The sequence below is a fragment of the Platichthys flesus genome, chromosome 11, assembly GCF_949316205.1.
Source record: "Platichthys flesus chromosome 11, fPlaFle2.1, whole genome shotgun sequence".
Lineage (NCBI taxonomy): Eukaryota > Metazoa > Chordata > Actinopteri > Pleuronectiformes > Pleuronectidae > Platichthys > Platichthys flesus.
In genome coordinates, this window is record NC_084955.1 from 12,016,107 (window position 1) to 12,039,143 (window position 23,037).

General features: G+C 42.3%; 1 protein-coding gene across 1 annotated transcript in view; it reads left to right on the forward strand.

Annotated features, from left to right (window-relative positions):
- The first annotated feature begins 3,702 nt into the window (after positions 1-3,702).
- sntb1 (syntrophin, basic 1) overlaps positions 3,703-23,037 on the forward strand; it is a 35,282-nt gene continuing 15,947 nt past the window's right edge. The window contains exons 1-3 of the mRNA XM_062399696.1: positions 3,703-4,533; positions 15,939-16,182; positions 22,837-22,954. Of these exons, the coding sequence (XP_062255680.1) occupies positions 3,981-4,533; positions 15,939-16,182; positions 22,837-22,954 (915 nt within the window). The 5' untranslated portion in view covers positions 3,703-3,980. The remainder of the gene's footprint in view (positions 4,534-15,938; positions 16,183-22,836; positions 22,955-23,037) is intronic.

A 23,037-nucleotide genomic window follows, 5' to 3' on the forward strand; every position in this document is an offset into this window, starting at 1 on the left:
GTTTTTATTTCTACCCATGTAATTGGTGAAATTTACATACATTTTAATGTACCATCTCACCAGTACATTAGTTATGTTAACAGTGACTGTTTTCAATCGGCAGTATAAAGGTTTTCTATGTTTATATGTACTATTATTGTCACCAGCAACAATTACTCTGAACTGCCGACGTCATCCTGTTGCTCCCACTCCATAGCTAAGATAGCATAGATATAACGCAATAATTCACATTATAAAACGTGATTAATTCACATAAACTTAACATTGCACTTTCTTAAATATAATATATATACCTTTAACCTCCTTGCATATTTTTTCCTGTCGTCAGTCTACCAGTAGCTGTTTCTTTTCTGCTGTTTCAGATCCAAATTTCTCCTCACTATCCTGCAACATCCACAGTCATGTATCTGCAGAACTGATCCCAATCCCTGAAACGGTTCAACTGTAAAGATATCTGCCACATCTATTGTTCATCCTGCAGCCATCTGTATATAGCTTCCTGTTCCCTTTGCCCTCATTTGACATTTGCTGGTGTTTACAGATTCTTTGCATTTTTGCCAGTATTAACTGCTGCTCGAGACCATCAACAGAAAAACCTCACCTATCGGCTTATCTTTGAGTCGTAATGAGCCAGCACAGCATAACTGAGTTGATATTATCTTTAATTAAATTAAATCAATTAATGAAAGGAGACAAAAACTTGCAACGTGGGGAGGTTCCTCACTTGTTTCACAAAGATCTATTTAAGTGTAAATCCCTAACTGTGGTTTCTGATATGACTGGATCTATGTTCTGTTGTGTTGTTCTCGGACAGGGGTGTCAAAACTTTTTATCCCAAGGGCCACATACAGAAACAAATACAGCAAAATAATGCGCGTCTCCCTCGAAAAAAATGCCAAATAATCGTCTCAACTTGATTATAGTAGTTTGGAGATCGTTTGACCCCATAATTGTAATCACGATTAAATTTCAATTAATCGAGCAGCCCTAATTACATTATATTCCATTACATTGCATTGCATTACATTTAGCTGACGCTTTCATCCAAAGCTACTAACAATAACTGCATTCAACTTCGAGAGTACAAACCCAGAACAACAAAAATCAAGAAAGTACAATTTCTTCAAAAAAAGATTAAAACTACAAAGTGCTATAAGTAAGTGCCATTTAAGTGCTACTAAATTCTTAGTTTAAAAAAAAATTGATGGGGGCAAATAAAAAATGGATGACGGGCCGCAATTGGCCCCCGGGCCGTGGTTTGGACATCATACAGATTGATAAAGTTCTACAGTCTGTATTTGTTTAAGCAGAGAGAAACTGGGTCTTTAGATTTATAAGTTCTCATATTCTATATAAAAAACATGTAGCGAGGAAGCATGAATTCCCCCTTGCCCCAGCACTCGCATGCTCTTGAGCAGGGCACCTAACTCTCTAATTACCCCAGAAAGCCTGTTTACACACCACAAAGCCCATGCATGACCGTGTGTTTGTGTGTAACGACAAGTATGTGCACCTGCTCCCCGTCTCATTGAAATACATTTTTAATCAAAGTGCTTTAAATAATACGTTTGTTTACATGTTTGTTCTGAAGGTCATTACCACAACAAAGAATGTGCATTAGATCTGATGGCCTATTTCCATATGAAAGTACAAATCAACTGTGGCTCCCACACCTCATTAAACCAAAATAATCTTACTATTTCTGTTTCTCTCTCAACATAAATAAACTAATAACCTCTTTGGCGCAGCTCAGTAGTAATGATCCGAATGAAGGCGGGAATGTGAAGAAGCTTGGCTCTTACATCATGCAAAATTCCTGTATTGGTACAAATATATAATTACACACAGCCATATACATATATTTATATATATAATATCATATATGTATGAGGTACAAGATAGTTCCTTTATGTCTTTTTCATATTTAAGATCATTTCTTTCATCTTTCATCCCAAAATAACACTTTGTTTTTACAGTTTTACAGATATTTACAATCGAAATAGAAAACGTAAAATAACAAAACACCACTTAATCAAATTAAATATAAAAAGAAAAGAAATAAATTAATATATAGGTAGAAGTACCAATACATACTTTAAGTAAATTTTTGTTAAGAAAACCTATATAATTCAAAAGGATTTCGTTCACTTTTTCTCCACTTGATGAATACAGAATTTTTTTTTATTTCATTTCAATAAAGTGCAGTACCATGGGCGATCCTGGCTGTTACCATTTTCTTGTTAAAGTTTTCTTCTACTTTTAGCCCAAATATTTGTGTCTAGATAGTTCAGTTGACATTTTTTTTTTAAACGTTAGTATACCAAATAACCACTAGATGGCGGAGCGCCCCTTCTAACTGATCAGCGTGCAGCATCTTTGCATCGACGTGAAGCTATGAAGTGTATATATATCTGCAGACAGCTGAGTGTTGTTAAAGGGATAGTTCACCCAGATTGAAAATGCACTCATTATCTACTCACCACTATGCTGATGGAGGGGTGGGGGAAGTGTTTGAGTCTACAAAACACTTTTGGAGATTCAGGGGTAAACAGTGTTGCAGCCAAATCCAATACAATAGAAGTAACTGGGGACCACTTCTTCAAATGAAAAAGAAACACAATACAATAAATTAAAAACTACTGCTGCTGATGTTGTTTTTTTTACATTTGATTTGTTTCTTTACATTTGAAGAAGTGGGGTTTCATTTAACTTCAATTGTATTGGATATGGCTGCAACGCTGTTTACCCCTTAAACTCAATAAGTGTTTTGTGGACTAAAAAACGTCAGCCCACTCCCTCCATCAGCATAGTGGTGGTGAGTAGATCATTTGCGAATTTTAAATTTTTGGGTGAATTATCCCTTTAAATTACAACAGATGCTTCACAAGATATGTCTTCCCCCAGACACCATCACATCCTGGTGACACGCACGCACACACACACATAGATAGATAGATAGAGAAATAGAGAGAGAGAGAGAGAGAGAGAGAGAGAGAGAGAGAGAGAGAGAGAGAGAGAGAGAGAGAGAGAGAGAGAGAGAGCGAGCGCTCAGGTACAGGTCCACGTGCACCAGGGCCCCCTGAAGCTCCACTCATTAGAACACGGGCTGAACTGGAGCATGTGGGATTGATGTGTGTGTGTGTGTGTGTGTGTGTGTGTGGGGGGGGGGGGGGGGGGGGGTAATATTTTGATTATTACTGTTAATGGAGATGGAGAGTAAAGCCTCAGAGAGGGGGGGGTCTTTCCATGTCAGAGCTCTCACCAACTTTTTGAAACATCATAACCGGCACAGGCGCATTCCTTTACGCGCGTAGTCGAGCGCACTTCAAACAACGCGAACGCGGCCAAACAGAGCAGAGTGCGCCCCAGTGGACATCAGAAACCTGGGAAGTCACTTTAACTGCAATTTTACAGAGTCCACTTGCTTAAAATGGTGTTTTATTAATGGGACCGTCCACTTTTCTGTCTCCTCTCTCACCTCAAACGTGGTTAAACAACTAACAGCAGTGCACCACTGGACAATCATGATGCTTCTATTCTCTGAACACGCTTCCTTCACAGAGCAGGATGTTTCATCTGAAACTGTATGAATCATAGATGTTATCACCACGGTGCAGGTGAAACTGAGTTTTGGGTTCGAGCAATGATGTTGGTTTTCCCTCTCTGTGGTGTTTACCTCGGCACCACTCGTCACGTCAACCATGTGGTGTGGAAATGACATGTTGCGAGACGCGGCTATCTGGAGATGGGATCTGTGCTGACGACGGTGGGAGCAAACTCCACCCAGCAGATAGGATCTGCGGGCGGGCGGAGCGGAGGGCAGCGTGCGCCCACAGGGCTCGGGGCTGGTTGGTCGGGACTCCTCTTGACAAGTCCCGTAGAAAACTTCTGAGGGGCAAAGTCCAGCCTGTGCGCCACGGAGACGGCGTGGTGGAAGTGTGCGCGCGTGTGTGTTTCTGTGAGCCGGGAACTCATGTCGCATGGTATTTGAAAGAAATGCTCCAAAGATGGCGGTGGTAGTCGCGGGTTCCTCCGGAGTGCCAAAAAGTGGGTTCGTGGAGGTGTTGGTGCGGGAGCAGTGGCACAAAGTTTTGGCCAACTTGAACGAGGAAGCGCTAACGCTGAGCTGCGAGGAGAGCGACGGCGTGAGCGACAATGTCAACTCCAACGGCGTCACGAACGGATCCTACCTGGACAACAACAACACCAACTCCAACAACGGCCCCCAGACCGTGCGCACAGCGTTCACGGACCACCCGGAGCGAGTGTCCGAGGCGATCGCCAACCGAAAGCGGTGCGTCAAGGTGTGCAAGCAGGAGATCGGCGGGCTGGGGATCAGCATCAAGGGCGGCAAGGAGAACAAAATGCCCATCCTCATCAGTAAGATCTTCGAGGGGCTGGCAGCGGACCTGACCCAGGCTCTGTACGTCGGGGACGCCATCCTGTCCGTGAACGGCATGAACCTGCGGGACGCGACCCACGACGAGGCGGTGCAGGCGCTGAAACGGGCCGGGAAAGACGTGACTCTGGAAGGTAGGATGGGCTGGAGGGACTAGGTGTGAGAGGAGGACAGAAACAGAGTGTGAATCCTTAACTTTTCTCATTCACCTAGAGGCCAATCAGGTCTTATTTCAGGGAGATATACTGGGCAGATAGAAGTTAAAGGCTAGTTATGTCACTTTTCTGCATCAGAATGTCTGGACCTATATGTTATATATTCTGTTGAGTGGTAATATTATAATTTTTTTTCAGCAATCCTATAGAAATTCACAATTTTATTCCTTGCTACACCTGTCAATGGCATCATACCTCTATGTGGATATGTCAGGGCTGTGGTTGTCTGACAAAAGTGCCCAAATATTGACTTTATATTGAAGGTTCTTTTTAACAGTGTTTAATGTCAATGTGACACTTGTGTTAAGTTCAGATCCTCAGATGTTTGGATGTTAAAGCTAGGGGGTTGGTAATCCTGGAAAAGCTAGAAAGCCTAGGCTACATTAGACCGAAACATCGAACCTCCTCCCATCGGCCCTTAAGTCAAATGGAGAGGCGGCATCCTTTTTCTTCCATCAATTTTTTCTGTTCATATCTCATTTCTTGAAAAAAAAAAATCATATTAATCTACAAAGTGGGAGGTTGCCATACAGCCTCGCTATCTCTCAGGGAACCAACGTTTTTACTGGCATCTCAGGAAATGTATTTGATTTCCACTAGTAGAAGGGAGGAGGCTGTATTTAAAGTATGTTTGTGTGTAATGTGACTTTGCCGTGGAGACGCACTCGCTTTGAGCCATAGTGGGGAAAAAAGGAGGCTGACTGGAGCTTTTGGTTCAAAAGAACAGTTTGGATTTCTAAGGAAAGCAGTTATTATTCAGCCAGAGGTGCCATGGAAGAAACAAGCGAAATCAAATTAATGTAGTCTCCCTTTACCTCCTGGTGCACTTCTCTAAGAAAGAGCTCTCAACTCACACCCAGGGAGCAGTGCGGCAAAGTTGGTGTTTTGAAGATGTTGTTAGCCAAAAGTGAGGATGACAATTAGGCTGATGGTGGGGCAGATCCCACTGTGATGGCTGAGCATCATTACATGCAACCATACACACATACGCACACATGCGCACACACACACACACATGCACACACACACACACACACACAAGCACACACACACACACACACAGAGGGAGTCACGTACTGGAAATTGTGCCCACTTCTGATTTTTTCCTGTTCCTGAGAGGACTTTTGCAACCAAGATTGTACAAAGATCAAAGTCTCTCTCTCTCTCACACACACACACACACACACACACACACACACACACACACACACACACACACACACACACACACACACACACACACACACACACACACACACACACACACACACACATACACGGTGATGAGCGTTCCCGGGGGTTACAGAGGCTACACTGCAGAGAGGAAAGCAGGTCCCAGCTGTAAACTTACCAAGATAAGACAGAAGGAGAGAAGGAAGGGACCGGGCACTATTGAGGAGGGAGAGAGAAAGAAAAAGGAGGGGGTTGGAGCTGAAATGTGAATTTAATGGTGAGAAGGGGAGAGATGCAGCAGAAAGAGACTCAACTAGAGGGAGAGCTAACAAGAGAGGCTTAAAGCCTGATATACAGGTGACAGTGCAGGTGACTGTCAGGGTTACACAGTATTTCACCGAAACTATCTGCATTGGGGAAACTAGTGAAATAAAGAGGCAGAAGATAAAAAGACGCATTTTCTGAGGATTCTGTGGGTCTCTGCTCAGTGTGAAAGGTACTTAACATGTGACCAAGCACGTAAACTTTCATGTAAAAAGACGTGAGCAGTGAGATGTAAAGCCTGACAAATGCATTTATTTCTGAATGTGCGTCACCGTCTAAGAAGTGGGAGAAGCAGATTGTGTTACATGAGGAGTGAGATCAGGAGGAAACATCTCAACTGCTAGGAGATAGTACACGTCTCCTGGGAGAGGACGTGTGCACTGTATTTTTCGTGTGTTTGGTGTAAGTGTGTCTCATTAGGAGGATGTTGGACGAGTCAGCTAAGATATGGACCACTCGCTCCCATTTGGTGCAGGCTGTAAGAGGGCAACAAATTGACGCTCTGGTAAAAAGCAAACGTTCTCCAAACAAAGCGAGGGGATTCAAGCTCTCATGTCAGAGGTGCAGACTCTGTGGTTGTGTTCAGTGGCTCCGTGTGCTGTCTGACAAGCCACATATAAATTCCCTTAGTGGTTCGATCAAGCCTCTGCAGCTGTGACACGAAGCTCCTGCATGGCAACCACACCCAGTGCCAGCATGGTGGTCCAGTGAGAGATTGGTAATGTATGACAAATGCCTTCAATTACGATCTGATGATGAGCAACAAACACTTAGTTACGAGATTGTACTGAAAATGAACCAATTGAACCGGTACAGCCCACTGGAACTTCACTCTAAAGATTGTACAGCTCTTATTCACAAACAACACTTTTGTCTCACAGGGTCAGACAACTGCAAGGTGCGACATCTTCTGTCCTTACCCCTCAACAAGAGTGAGGAAAACTAACGAGAAAAACTTTCAACAGGGAAAGAATTGTAGAAACCTCAGGGAGAGCCACACAAGACAGGAGAAGGGTAATAAAAAACATGTGTAACTGAGGACATCAGCAAAACAACAGTATTTACTACATTGATTAGAAGAATTCAACCATCATAATTTGACTATTATTTCCACATACGGATACGCCGTATACGCCAGAAGTTGACAGGAGCTGAACTTTTTATTCGACAATAGAGGCACCAGCCAATCGTCTCATCTCCAAACAGACACTGGTGTTAGCGAATTAAATAATGTTAATGTGAAAGCAGAGGGAACGGGCTAACCTGGTGTGGGTTCATTTGGTATTGTCAATTCTATAACCTGTGTATTTCTCTTTAGCTTTGTATTGATAGCATAAAAGCTGGCTATGTGGTACTCTGAACATGAAACTGTGTTGTTGTCGTAGCCAAGCTTCAGGCACAGCACGTCCTTAACCCATCAAGAGTTAATGCATAAAATCACTGGAACTGCTTCTCTTCGGCAATGGGTCTGATGTAAGATGGTAGTGATGATGATGCTCCTCGTGTAGAGCCGAGTCTTTGCAAAAGTCTGTTTTAAAAAGAACATCTCAGCAGGACGTCATGCAAACTTCAGTGCATGTCTCCACAGGATGGGGAAATCCTCAGGACATAATTACAGTTAATAGAACTGGAGCAGAGGGAGCTTGTTTTTGCTTTACAGCTCAGTTATTTTGTTTTCTAGTCTGTCAGGGACATCAGCTGGCTCTACATTAAATGTAACACATATATTCAGTCCCTATTGTTTACTCCTTATTAGGTGAAACCTCTCACCAGATTCCTGTAAACTCACCAGTATATCCACATGTCATAGAAAGTATTTTGTTCCTGCAGAGTATGGAAATGCAGTGTCATCCCTTTCCAGACTCCCTCGGCCACAGCCTTCCTCGTGTCAAATTCAGTCCTATATACGCGCAGAGATGTCTAGTTGGGCTGTGTTTGTTATGTCTGTTGTTTCATTACAGGACAGAGGGGAAAAAAACAGGAAACATCTTGTCCTTCAGTGTTTTTTCAGCATTGTGTACCATATTAGTAAATCTGCTTCCTCACAGCTCTTTGTCACAAACTGACACTCTGAAAGAATTTTACTGTTACCAGATTCAGCAGCTTTACAGTAGGAACAAGCCTCCTTTACAAATTTTCCTGAATGAGGTTTCAGCTTCTTCCTAATTAGCTCGCTCGCCACAAAACTTGCTTACAAACAGTAACATTGTTTCTGTCAGAATGTGGTCTGGTAACTTCTGCTTGACAAAGTCATGTTTCCACTTGTATTCAACCACATCCTTACAAACTAGGAACACTGGCTTGTCTTCCACTTAAAAAAAAACAATATTATTTGTCAAATTTTCCTCGGAAAACCCAATATTCTGCCTCTACAGAGGATAGAGACATCTCTTCTTCCTCCCACTATTATGAGCCAGGGTCTGTGCCGTAGCTATGGAGCTGGAGCTACAGCAGCGATGTCTAACGAGGCACATTCTCGACCAATCGTTCAACTTTTCAACCTATCCCTATATCTTTAGAAAAATCTAAAAAATGATAAGCACTTGAACATACCACAGTGTGAGAAAACAATTCCGTAAACGCCAGAAACCGTCTTTGAGAAAAACGTATTAGATGTATACTATGACTTTTTTCCATTCACTAACATAAAGGAGGCGGGATTTATGACCTATACTGCAGCTAGCCAACAGATGGCGATTGAGACACATTGGCTTCACATTGGCTTCACGCTTAAAGACTGAAACCCACAAAATAACATATTGTAGGTATGTCCTTGTTCTAATGAGTAATAAGGAAAAAGGCTAATACTACTGTAGGTTGTAAGCTAGTTGGATTTGTTAACATTTGCACTTTAGAGACAAACAAGCTTCTACTCTTTGCTGTTGTGTATTTGTTTTCTGGAAGAGATACACCACAAACTCTTTAGATGGAGAGTATTGATCACACTGCAGCCAAAAGCACAAACGCATAAATCTGGAGAAATCCATAACTTGAAAAACCTGCCATGCCTAGTCGGTGCTGCTCATATTTGTCAATTCATATCAATCTCAGGACCCATATTGAAATTATGGAAACGCTCTTATCCAGAATTGATAAATATGAGATCTTTGACGTAGATAGTGAAGATTGGAATTTGGAGTGCAAGGGGAGATTTTACACCAGAGGTGTTTCAGTGCAGCAAGAGAGAAGAAGAAATAAATAATGGAAAAAAGAAGAAGAGACTAACATCTGCCAAACTGCAGCAGACAGGAAATGATTCAGCTCTCCTGTTGAGCCCTTAACAAGCCATACCTGTCACCACCTGACATCTGGATGGCTGTGTGTGTGTGTGTGTGTGTGCCGATGAGCATGTGTCAACCTGAGTGTATTTATAGGTGTAATCAGGTGTACTCTGCATCAGTCTAGACTGCTACTATAGTGAAAATGTGTACGAGAGACCGGTCGTCTACTGTATCTGTCCAACAGCAGACTGTTTATGTCATTAGAGGAGCTATCATCTCCTCCGCCACTGTCTGCCGAGTCCGACGCAGAGTGGATGATGCCGATGATTAAAACAATGCGTGGAGTTGCAGCAGCGATTGTTGTGGCGAAGATAATAGCATGAATCATTCGTTTGCCTCCTCTGTGGATGTTTATACAGGCGAAAACAAAAGCCGAGGCTCATCTGTTTTTCCTGTCAGCTTTGTTTGAGGAAGACAAAAAAATCTCCTTTCCCCTCCAGGTGTAATCATCGTGTTTGTTTTGTTCCATTTGTTTCTTGTGATGGGAATCATAATACTGAACTGTTCTGAACGCTTCAGTTACACAGTCCAATTAGGAAACTGAGGAACTATTAAACAGGGTGACCACAGATGACCCAAAATATGACGGCTGTTATGTCGCTTCACTGATTACTGTGGACGCTTTCTGTTAAAAAAAACTGCCATCTGCTCCCACTTTCTGTGGTATCTGATGCCGATGATAGAACATGTAACATGCAGCCCTGAGGTTTAATGGCTGATGATCATGAAGATGGGTACTATGCTTTTTAATCTTTCTCCTATTTTGTCTTTGCAATAAGTCTTTTTGTGGAAAACCTCCTTCTGACATTAGGAAGTTGCTTGGATAAAGTTTTACTATGACTGGGGAAGAAAAAAAGGACAGTTTTTGATGACACCTGGTGAATTGGCCGTGTGTTAATCCCCACCCCATTTAAATGCCTCTGTCAAGCTTTGCATTCTCATGGCGACAGATTTACCGTTTAATAGTCTTTGTCATTTTTTTTTAAAACAATGTCTACCTTATTTTCCCTGGATTAACATATTAATGAGGTTCTTTGGTCTGTGATATTTTGGTTATTGCTTAGTGTAATGGAAATGTCACACATCAATATACAGTAGATGCAAACATAGTATTTGGCAAATAATCCCCTGAGATGTGTTTTTTAATTACACCTATTTAACCACACATAATTCCCAAAATGAAATCCCCAAAGTTTTGGAAAAGTCATGGAAATTTGTTATATTCATATATTCACGCTGAGTTTTAAATAATTAATATGCTTTTAAAGAAATATGCTCAAAATATGAGCAGACTTTCTTGGGTTTGTGTCATTTAAGGTATACTGTATGCCTTGGAATTCTCATTGTTAGTTTAAATACTACATTTTGTCACTTTTTCGCGTATACACAGAGATTTCACAAAATGTTCGGTCATGGAAATTTGGTTGAAAGTTATTGAAAAGTCATGGAAAAGTCATGGAAATCCATTGGTCAAAATGTGTATGAACCCTGATATTTGAACTCTCTGAGGCATTGGTCCAAACCCAACAAAAAGAAGCCCTGAGGCTTGATGTGTAAAGTATGCAGGTACCAGTGGAAAAGCGGAAGTATTCATTCCGCAATCAGAGCCGCCTTTCTTCTTCTTTTCTGCCTCTTTACCTTCGTCTGTTCTCTTTACAAATTCTGAATATGTTAAACCTCATTATCTTTCTCCCACTGATTTAATCAGAGGCAGTTGTTTGGTACATTTTCTCACAAATACAATCTCTAAAATCGAAATTCAGAGGATAAAGTCCAATGACCTCAGAACATGAAGTGAAAAAGACACAAGGTTGATACAGTATCACGTCTGATGTGTGTGTGTACTTGTACATATCTCTGTAAGGACTATTTTGAGCATGTTTGAACTGAATGAAGATCAAGATTTTTCAGAGGTCTGTTTTAAACATGCTGTTACAGTTTTACAGTTTAGAATAATTCGGTTTAGGTAAGGGTTTGTGTATTAGGTGAAGATTAGGGGTAAAATGTTAATTGTGGTTAGGTTAAGGTAAGGGTTCTCCAATAATTGATCATGGTTCAGGTTAAGGATTAAGTTATGTCAGGCTGTCCACATTGAATGGAAGTCAATGTGAAGTCCATACAAGGTTAGCAGCACAAACCTGTGTGTGTGTGTTTGATTGGGGGTTGGTGCTGCACAAACACACAGGGGTATGACTGAACAAGTGTGTGTTTGTGTGTATTCAACGTGAAGTTATGTTGAAGATTCTGAAGTCCACAAGATGCTGGGTTCACTGAGCTTCTGATGGATGGATGGATGGAAGTGAATAGAGGGTTTCATGCAGATTTTAAATAAGCAAACAGCTTTTCAAGGTCATGAAGGGCAGTGAATGGTATTTTAATTGGGGACTTGAACAGCTGCTCTACTATAAGAATGACCTCTAAACGAAGTAGAGAGTGGGAGTCACAGTAAAGAAAAGATTTAGTTGTGTGTTTGTATCCTTGCTCTTGCTTTATCTAATGCATGAATGCTGGATAAATGGAAAATAGACTCAGACAGTTGTAGGAGGGCAGACGCTCATTTGGAAAAAATACATTTTGTGTAACTTATGTAAAACCCGCAGCTCGACACTTGGTTACAAACGAGGGCTCTAGCAGCGGTAGCTCTCTCCTCTGCAAGTTCTTATCGTGGTATTGAGGTTATTGTGCAGAGTTGGCCGTGCTGTTGCTGTTATGGAATAAAAACATGACCCAGGGGAACTGCACATACATTTGAACACTTCCAGTGTAATGATCACACGGACTCCACCCCGTTTATTTTCCCTTCCACTGGAAACACTTACAGCTATAACAGTTTTATTTCTGGCCACAGTGACGCTTGTCAATGAGTTTATGTTTCCTCCTTCCAGGCTGCCTCTCTCAATGTTAATGGAAAACATATCGCCTGCTAATCATGAAAACTTCATTATAGCTGTGTGTGTTTTCAATTCAGTCAGTTCAGTGAGTGGACTGTGGTGGTGACATAAATACAGAGACATTTGAAAATCATCTTGTTTAAGCTCAATTTCAAGTAGGACTGTAACTAATGATTGTTTTCATTATTGTTAAATTTGTCAATACAGTTTAAAAAAAAAAAATCGTAAACACATAAAGGGTCTAAAAGTTGATCACAAAGAGAAATCATTATTGTGCAACCACCAATTCTAAGCCAAATATTTTCAAATTAAAAGTACAAGAAAATAATAATTTACTCACATTCTTATTATAAAGCTACAGAATATTTGGCATTTTGCTTAATTAAGGATGAATAATCAATTGTAAGAATTATTTAATTGCTATATTTTTTCAGTACCACTCTCCATTCACTCGTTCTCATTCTTCAGTTCACTCCAAATTCCTCATGGTAATAAGTGAGGCTCTGTGAAGTGTAAAGCCAGATTGATTGTTAATGCAGGAGGTTAATGGGCGTCCTGGGAGTCGCAGTTTTTGATTTATAGCTCAGCGTCTGGTTTCTCCGGGTTGGTATCAGCCCTGCAACACTAGATGGATGTATTGTACCTGATTAGGTCTTATCAGGCTTTAATTATATCCCAACGGTGACTGTGTTTACACGGTTTCATTAAATTTATGATAAGGAGGGAAGGTGAAGGATTCATCTTGTTTCATTTCTGATTATGAGGCTGAGCCATGCAGTCGCTGTATTAACATTGTTTTGGTCACTGTGTTTTACAGTGCGGACATTTCCCTGAAATTTGCTAGAGGGGTTGTATGTGGAAACCTTCTGTGTAGGTGTCTTGATGATGTTTCTAATGCATGAGGGACGTCAAGCTAGAAGAATACAAATATCTTAGGATGAAGAAGCGCCTGTGAAGATGAAGACTTGGAAAGACAAAGAGATTTGAGAGCTTTTGGCAGTAAGGGCTGAAATCGGTGCCGATGTGCTGTGAGCAAAAATGCGTTGCTTTCCGTGGAAGGAATTTATACGTCATGTCTTGCCTTCTGCCGGCTCGACCAGCAGACAGCACTCCTCACATGAGTTTGGGAAAAGTTTGTCTTCTTTTCCTGTCTGTAAAGCGCTGATTGATATTAAGCAGGGATCTCAGTGAGCAGAGGCACGAAAATGTCGTTAAATCTCTTCCGGCATCAGAAACAGGAGCAGCTTTACTGACCAATCACAGTTCACGTTGGAGCTTCGGAGGCGCAGCGTGCAGTGACACTTTTTACTTTCAAGAAGAAGCATGTGAGCTTCAGTCTTTGTGGCTGTGATTGACATCAGAGTCCAACGCTCAGGAGAGGGTTGTCGGACTTAACAGCGCCAACTTGAGTGCTGGTGCGATTGGAAGCAAGAGGGAATATGACTAAGCCCAGATCTCCCTGACAGAACATACTACACACAAACGTGGGAGTCGCCAGTGTTGTGTCGAAGACCTTTTCTCTGTCGACAATGTGTTTTTCCTTTTGACCTAAATCTAAACAGAACCTTTCAGCCATTTCTCCATCCTTTAATTTGAAAAGACATAGTGGGTTGTTTTTTCCGCCGTACAATAGGATCACATCGTCTCTGTGGGTCCAATGAGGACATCACCCCGTCTCTTCCTCTGTGTTATGTGTCAGTCTGTCATCTCTTCTCTACAGGTTGGCGGTTAGGCTTGTTACACCGTCTCACAGGGGCCCATAGTGCCTTCTCCCAAGAATAACTCACATGCTGGATTATAAATGCCACCAGCCGTATGCCAATTATATGCGGCTCGTACAGTGGGATATGCCAATTACACATCCAGGGCATACCAGGGACTCAGAACGCTCAGGACAGAGAGAGTGTGCTAAGCGCCCCATTTATCTCTTCCTCTCAATTTCTGTCTTTCATTGAAACATGTGTCCTGACTTCCCTTTTCTTCTCCCCCTCTCGAACCTTAAAAGCAGGAGGGATCTTAAAATAGTTCTAAAGCCTCCAGTGAGTCAGAGTTTGACTTTTACAAGTAAAGCTTTTTGTTTTAACTGCTTCGGAAAGTTTCTCAGGTGGGCCCGGCAGCTTGAGCTGTGACCGAATCTCCAAAATATATCAGTGCTGTGACTTTCTTTTTCTTCCTGGTTGCCGGTAGCAGCAGAGACGAGGTTTGAATTATCAGAAAGAATACTTACATTTCACGATATTAGCCCAAGTGTAGAGCCCATCCGAGTCTGTTATGGCCTGAGGCGCCTTGACATTTGCTGTGATCATTTCAAACTGGCAGCGGAGAAGGCCGATGGCTTCATTTGCATATTCTGTGATAGAATAACAAATTAATTTGGCTAGAACATAAAGACTTGTGTTTTCCTTAAATGGAAATCAACTCACCCTTTCATGCAAACCACTGGACCAGAGTCCTTTTGTGGGTTTTGAGAATTTAGCTCTCTGTCTGCAGCGCTGTGTAAGTCTGTGATACCTTGTAACGGCCTCAGGGGCAGTATAATTAAACAGCTTCCATTTCTGCCATGTATCTGAATGGCTGTGTTGTCTACACATCCTTCCTTTGACCTGCAGCAACAAAGTACGACAACTTCAAAACAGCGACGCACAGTTTTACTTGTAACTGCTCGGATACATTCTACATAAAAAAAATGGCCAAAAGGTTCATCTTAGATTCTACTCACATTTTGGCCTCGTTTAAATTGTATTGATTTTCCTTCAAACTTCAAGTGACGAATAACAGTTGTTGGGTTTTACTCATTATGGTTCAGTTTGCAGCACAAAGGAAGAGCATCTGCCATTGTGCAACCTAAACCATAGGAGCGTTTGGGAATTCCTTTTCCCCGGTAGCTTTCCCCAGGTGGTGTTGGAATTGCTGTCGATGGAGTAACAGCGGAAACTCTACCCGACAAAACAACAATGGCTCTGATGTCGGAGGAGGTGAAGAAGACACAGAGCGTGACAGAAGGGATTGACCTCATGCTCTCATGTGCACAACGAATGAGGGACATGGACAGGGCCAGTAAAGAGACTGACAGGGACGCTAAAAACTTTATAGATTTTCTAAATATTCCACCAGGCCACTGATATGGGGAATTTGTTGCCGTTGTTGCGATTGTTGCTGGGGCTCATCCAACCATGACCTGGTAAACTCTGGGTTTCTAGCTCAAACTGGGATTCACGTGGTTGTTTCTTAATTTGGACAGTAAGCTGATGGCTACTAAATATTTAAGGTCTCGAGTCGACCTTACTATGTTGGTCTAGTTGTCTATAATATAATCCATACTAAGTACATTTTTCGTTGGTGGCCTTTGCAAAATGAGCTGTTAGCATGATAACGTGCCAACAATACCAATTGGAAGTACACATTTAAAAATTAAAAGTTATGTTATTCCTTAAGCATTTTATCAAACTATTATATGGGTCAGTAACTTGCATCCTGTGGAATCCTGTGTGAAAGTGTTTCTGATGTTTTATTCCTTTAAGTTTTGACAATTAATGTGTTAAAACTCACACTCTACCTCACCAATATGTCTCCAGAACATTTGAATCGAACTATCTGCTGCTTTCATATCCCTGTTATGCACTGATAATTGCTTTGTCTTTATTTCCCCACCCAGTCAAGTACATGCGCGAGGCAACGCCGTACGTCAAGAAGGGCTCCCCTGTGTCGGACATCGGCTGGGAAACCCCCCCTCCGGAGTCTCCCCGCATCGGCAGCCCTCCCATCACCTCCCCCTCCTCATCCGACCCTTCGAGCCCCACCACCCAGCCCTCCCTGTCTCCCCACGGTGACAGAAGGTGCATACCGCTCAAGATGTGTTGTGTAACCCGAGCAATGACCACGCCAGACCCTGAGAACAGGTAGGTGAGACACACAAGAGACACACACACACACGTCGGCACAACTATGATTATAAGGACATTGCACTGACATCCTTTCACTGAGACTGCCTAATCCAAACCCTAATAACCGTAAGCTTAACTAATTTCTGCCTGAAGTTTAGCTAAACACACACACACACACACACACACACACACACACACACACACACACACACACACACACACACACACACACACACACACACAAGATCTAACCCAAACAATTTGTTGGTTGTTGTATTCTATTTTCAACAATGTTCTAACCCTGAGAAATCCCAAATTTGAATCAAGGTAATGGGATGTTTTTATTTATTACGTCATAGTCACTTTACCTTTACCCATCTCAGCTTTAACTTCCGGAACAAACGACATAGTAAAAACTGCTTGCCAGTTAGCCAGTTGACTTATTATTCAGTGATGTGTGCTGCGTACCATGAATATCACTTTAATACATCCCCTCATCCATGAACGCGATTTGGGTCGCGTCGGGTAGATTTTCATCGGCAACGTTGGTGATGACATCAACTCCCATGATCCTACACTGCTCCACGACATCATCAAACTCGGGGTTTCATGGTTGTTTTTAAATGAGAGGCCCCTAGTTGCCAACGTTCCAGATTGTGTGTTTAAAAACAATCGGTATATATCCTTGTTGGTCCGTTTCAATGGATGTGTCAATCCTTCAGGACGATCACTTGGTACCGTCAATCACGCACCAGGGGAAACAGTGGCAGCCACTGCAGAGGAGATGCCTCATCAAATTTCTGGTCAACTATAACCACCCCACCAATATGAAAAGGATGGGGGTTGATAATTGTCAGTCGGGCGTAGTGAACCCACGGTATGCTAATTCTTCTCAGCCCCAGCCGAGTGCCTGTGGGTCTCCAGCTTCTTCTGATGTCCTGAAGGGATTGGATAATAGTGTTTTATCAACAACAAAAAATGTCCAGCCATTTTCACTTTTTCTTAAAAAAGACATTTGAAGTAGTTCTTAGATAATTCAGAGCCGGCGGGGGGGTGGTCTGTTAGGAGGAGTCATCAAGTTAATTGGGTGGTAATATGACAATGGCCCATTCAAACAGAACTGGGGGAAGGAAGTGATTTTCTCTTCTAACTTCTGTGGTGTCAAGCTGTGAATGTGAGCTTTCTGTCCTACTTCTGTTTTCCTCTTACTGTGTTGTTTCCCTTCCCACTTTTAGTTTTTGCCGTTTTCTGTTTTGTTTTTCAATCACTTGTTTGTGTTTGTGTGTGTGTGTGTGTGTGTTTGTGTCTTTCTGCTCCTTTTGTCTTCTCCCCGTCTTTTCTTTTGTGATCTCTTGTTCCCGGCGCTCTCTTTTATCCGTCTCAATCAATACTCATCTTCCCATCAGGCTCCCTCGATTGTTTTATTTATTTTTTCTCTCGCCACAATTCCCTGTGTAACTCCGCCCGCTGTTCCTCCACCCGTGTGGGTCCCCCCTCTGCATGTGTGGGATTTGAGAAGGGGGAGAAAGTTGAACCTCACCAACTTTCAAAGCATCAGAGGATGGAGGGAACATCAAAGTGGAGCGATAACAGTGACAGCTTTCTGTGTCTGTACAGGCGGTTTGACGGCGAAACTGAAAAAATGTAAACGTGAGCGCTCACAAACAAACAAACAACAACAAACACAATATGAAAGCGAGGATCATGTTACATGGACACAGCAGATGGTTCTCTGTTGTCTTGTATTTGCACGAGCAAAATGTATCTTATTTGCCGAGGCACCATCATGGCTCCTCATGGCTCCTCGTGTGGATGATCTGAAGCCCTGCTCACACATATTTTGAAAGAGCATTAAATATTGAGGATGGCTTTATGAAGCTGATGGGGGGGCTCAGGGCAAAAAGTAGCTCCTGAGCCCCCCCGCGTAGGACCCCCTGTGTACAATAGTCCTCAACTGGATTTAAAACCTGACCCTGGGCTTGCTTAGAGTTCTATGAGAATATCAATACCATTCACACGTGTATGTGCCTGGTGCTTGGAGTCTGTTAGCTGAGCCTATATCCATACTACTAAGTTCTCCTTTGTTTATCCAGTCGGCGGTAATGCTCCTTTTACTAAAACATTTTATCTCATTTATTTATACAATGCAAGCAGACGAGGTTTAGTTCCGCTGGTTGCCAGGTGACGTGAAAACAAACTGTCCACTTTAGACGTCTCTTTGTGTTTGAATGTAACAAGTAACACACCTCATTTTAATGGGTATGTTATAGATGTGCTGAGCAGAACCAGGCTTAAGCTAGATTTTGACACGATGCCGGTCGGACAATAAAAAAAGAGCCCACCTCAACATCCTCATCATGTCAGCTGATTCCCAAACGTAGTTGAAGTTGATTACATAAGCCCAGATTCATTTCCAGTGAGGCCACGGCCCTGAGGCCCTGAGGCCCTGGGGACAGTTGCCGGGTTTTCCAGGCCGGTAATTCAGTTTCTGCCACAAGTGACGTCACGAGACGGACCTACTGTCGTCTATGAATCCAACTTCGTGCTCCACTTATGAGAATCTTGAACGGAAAAATAATGGAAAGGTTCTCGGTGGAAACATCTTTTAAAATATGATCCGATGAGGTCAGTTGTTTTAAAAAAGGACATTTACAGGTTTTTACAGACGTTTGTGAGGATGTGACCAGAGTCAGTTGCTCAGAGATCTGAATCTGTACAACTGACACAAAGTCTTTCAATAAAATGTGATCATAACTTTCAAAATGCTCAGTGAAGCATTGACCTGTACATGTACAAATCTTAGATGAGGTATTAAAGAGCACGATAGGGATGAACATTGAGTTTATTTGTCATAACTTTAACTTTATTGGTCCTTCACTTTTACAAGAAGTCTCACCTGATGACCTGGTGAGTTTTTGCTTCACACAGATAACAGACTGCTTTGTGGTTTGATAAAACCCTAGGGCGGAAACAGACACAAACATACACACTCACACACACGCACACACAAACACACAGTCCTCTGCTAAATTGACCTTGACAAGCTGTTTTTCTATGAAGTTCCTTGCAGCCAGGACAAATTCCGCTTTGACTCACTAGCAAATATTTAGTAAATGTTTGAATGGGACAACCAATGTTGCATTTGGTTGACTGTGTTTAATCCGTGTCCAGACCATATGGTCACAGAAAGTTTAACATCGCAGGGAAACATGAAACCTACTCTCTCGGTTTCTTATTTTGAGGTTTCAGAGCCAAATTGGTTTGAATAGCTCTGTGTTAAGTGACAGTGAAATCCTGCTTCCTCTTTTTTTTTTTTTTTTTTTACCAGACTGCAATGTAGCATCTCTCTGAGGGTTTCTGTTTTCATTTCAGCAGATGTTGTTTAAAGTGGGTTCAAGCCTGAGAGGATAGAACGATATGAGCAGAGGTGGGACACATGAGGAGAAAGGATAAGAGAAGAGAAGAAAAATAAATTGTCAACTGAACATTTGAGGACAAAGTATAGCTTTTTGTCAAATTCATGAAAAATGTATTTAAAAAAAATTGTGATGTCACTTTTGAGATAACGTAGGGGTAACAACAATTTGGGGTTAGGGCTCCAAATCAGGATTTTTTTCCATTATTCATTTATATTTTTTTGTTTTTGTTCAGCCCAGTTTCTTGTGCTGCTTTCAGAAGTGCCGACATTTTACTGAGGGACTGTATGAGAGCACACAAACCTCTGAGTCAGTTGTTACAGAAATTTTCCAGAACGTTTCCTGCCAGGGCCGTAGTAAAATGGCAGCAAATTGTTTGAGTCCAGTGAACAGCTGGGTGTGTTGATGACATTTCTAACATGTGACACACAAATATCTCAGAATAAAAAATTGTGCCATAAATGCAAGAGATTCTGTCGAATATATCAGCTTGGAAAGACAATGAGGCTGGAGAGCTTTTGGGGACAAGGGCCGACGCCAGTGTTGAAAAGTGTGATTTCAACAGCAACACAATTTATACCTCATATCCTGCCTCTGGCATGTTTTACTTGGGTGCCGCCCACTGAACACGTCTGAACCCAGATAGTCTCCAACACACACATTCTTCAGATGTGAAAGGCAAAGTCTGGTAATTTCCCAATTTTTCCATTTTGGCAAGTCAGGATAATTCAATCTGTGAGTTTTCTGCAGTACAAGAGTCCCAACTTTATGCTGTTGTATGTTAAAATCCCAAAACAGAACGAAACATAAATAATAGAACAACACACGGGCCAAGCATGGCCACATTCCTTGAATATTTAATTATTAGGCCCTTGCTTTGAATGGACTCAGCTACCTTAAAAAATGGCATCACGCTACTTTCAGGGAATTTTTTTAAAAATGTCAAGTAATTTAAAGTCGGAACTCAAGACACTTGACAGAGTTGCAGCCGACTTGCATTTCTCTTATTAACATTTAAAGATTTGAGACCAGACGTCAGTTTTGTTTTGAGTCAAGACTAAAAACAGTTCTGGTCGGAGTCTGTCTGCGTTGCATTTTCTCTTTTATGAAAGATGAGACTTCCTGCAGTGTTGTTACTTGTGTTAGTGTTTTAAAAGTTAAACGCTTGCTTTCATCAAACCGATATGTATGCATGAAGAGTAGTACATAAATGAATATTTAGAGAACAATTAGTGCACATCTGTATGCTGGAGCAGAGCTGGCAACCATGAATACATATTTGCTGTGTATGCGGAGATAATCCTGTGAGGACAACTGTGCTTTGATGAAGTTTGAGACTAATCTTCAAGGTCGCAGGACCAGACTACACTCAAATCCACCTCATCCGGTCCGTGGGCTGTTCTCCAACTGATCCCCTATATGTTCATACATTCCTGTGTCATGCATGTGAGACACCAGAGAACTTGGCCTCAAACTCGCTCCAGAAAATGGCAGATAAAGTCTTTTTACAGTCTTATATAACTTTTGGGAGTCAGACTGACACCGTCCTCCTCTCCCAAACAAACCTCTGGTCCCTGGAGTCTCCCCCTCGTCCTCCCCTCTTGCCCCTTCCCCGGCCTGTCTTTAATGAACTCGCCTTTTTTGGGCACCACTTCTATTTTTAACCCAATAACAAGAACAGAGCCACACACCTGGAGCTGATCTCGACGCTCTCCCGGGCCTCCGAGGGTTTACGGAAGAGCAGATTCATCACACACTGGGGCTTTCCTGGTCCCCAGAGTGTGTGTGCGTGTGTGTGTGAATAAAGAAAGCTGCATGTTTGCAGAACTGAAACCACGCTGGGTTTAGAGTGGTTTCCTTATTTTTAAACACCAGGACCACCTGGACACCGGAGGGACGCTAACACACATTCTCGAGTGTGTTCAGAGTCGGTGGTGCACACTCACCGGATCAAGAATTACTTTCACTTCACGTCGTGAGTTGAAATTCAATCTTCATTCTGACCAAATTGCCCTGGGTGCTCCCTGCTGCAGGTTTTGCAGCAACCTCCTGCTGATATGAGATTAAAAACTTAACAAGTCTACATTCTGTGTCACCTTTAACAAATGATGACAAACAGCGGAGTTTGCAAATCTCAGCATGAGGCACACATGGAAGATTGGTTTATCATGTCTTGTCCTCAAAGGCGTCTACAATACTGAGAAGAGTTTTTTAGATGGTTCTTATTCCGTCCAGGGGAGAAAGTAAAAACGACTACAATGCTCCGACAAGCTTGTGTGGCCAGTAGGTGGCGATAAGGTTAACATCAGCGATGAGTCCAATATGAGAGACGGGCATTGTGAGCATGCTCAGTGAAGGTTGAGCTTGTTGTTGTTTAGGCACATGCTTGCAGGAATGCGCAAAATAGGACGTGACGTCATCGTTTTCCAAACGCTGTGTTTAAAATGTACATCGAATACACAGGAACGAGAGTTTTGAAAATCTGCACCTGAAGTTTTTACAAAAATCTCTGTTCTAGTGACTTGAAATACCGTTTGCATGTGGATGAGTGGCTCATACGCAGAGGAAAAAGTTAAGTTGGCAAAATATCCACATTCCTGTGTACAGGTTCTAGGCCTCTGAGTCGGTTATAAGTAATAGTGCCTGTCAAAGCTAATTATAATGTGGCTTGCTTGACAGAGGACACCTCACCTTTCCTTTAACGTACCTGTTTGCAGTATTTCTCTTGTGGTTTTACTCCACACAAACCGACGCCGACTGTATTGACTCTACAATAAAAAACATCCACACGCTGCATTGTGCTCCGTAACGGCTGCCATATGTAGCTTCTTAAAAATTCATATTCATTGCGTGCACAATCAAAGCGAGTGAGACGGGGAGCATCCTAAATGCATTTCCCTCCAGGCCACAAATTCTCCCATATGATATAAGCAGATTAGTTATGGAAATTCAGTGGGAGACTGTATTGTGTCAAATGGCCCACAGAGGATGCATCGACTTGAATAAACAGAAATTCCGGTGCTCTTCATTGCGTCGCTCTGACCGCGTTCCCTTCCTCAGGCGGGTGAGACAAACGTTCGGCTTCTCTGTGAGTTGAGACGACACTGAGTCAGATCGGGTCGACCTGACGAGGCTTGTGGTACATTTTCAATATTCAAAAAGGAAAACGCGGAACTGCAGAAGTTTCAGAGCACCCCCTCAGTGATAACGGAGAGGTTAAAGCGGTTTGAACTCGTCTAATCTTCTCTTCCAGACAACTGGAGCTGCACTCCCCCGACGCCAGGCACACCGTGGTGCTGCGGTGCCCGGATCAACCATCTGCCCTGTCCTGGTTCTCTGCCATGACCGCTGTCACATCCACACTGGCACAGGTCCGTATTTGGTTTGATTGATTTTTTTCTCATCATTAGTGTCACCATCAGAATCAGATCTTTTCAATGGCCGTGATTTAGCT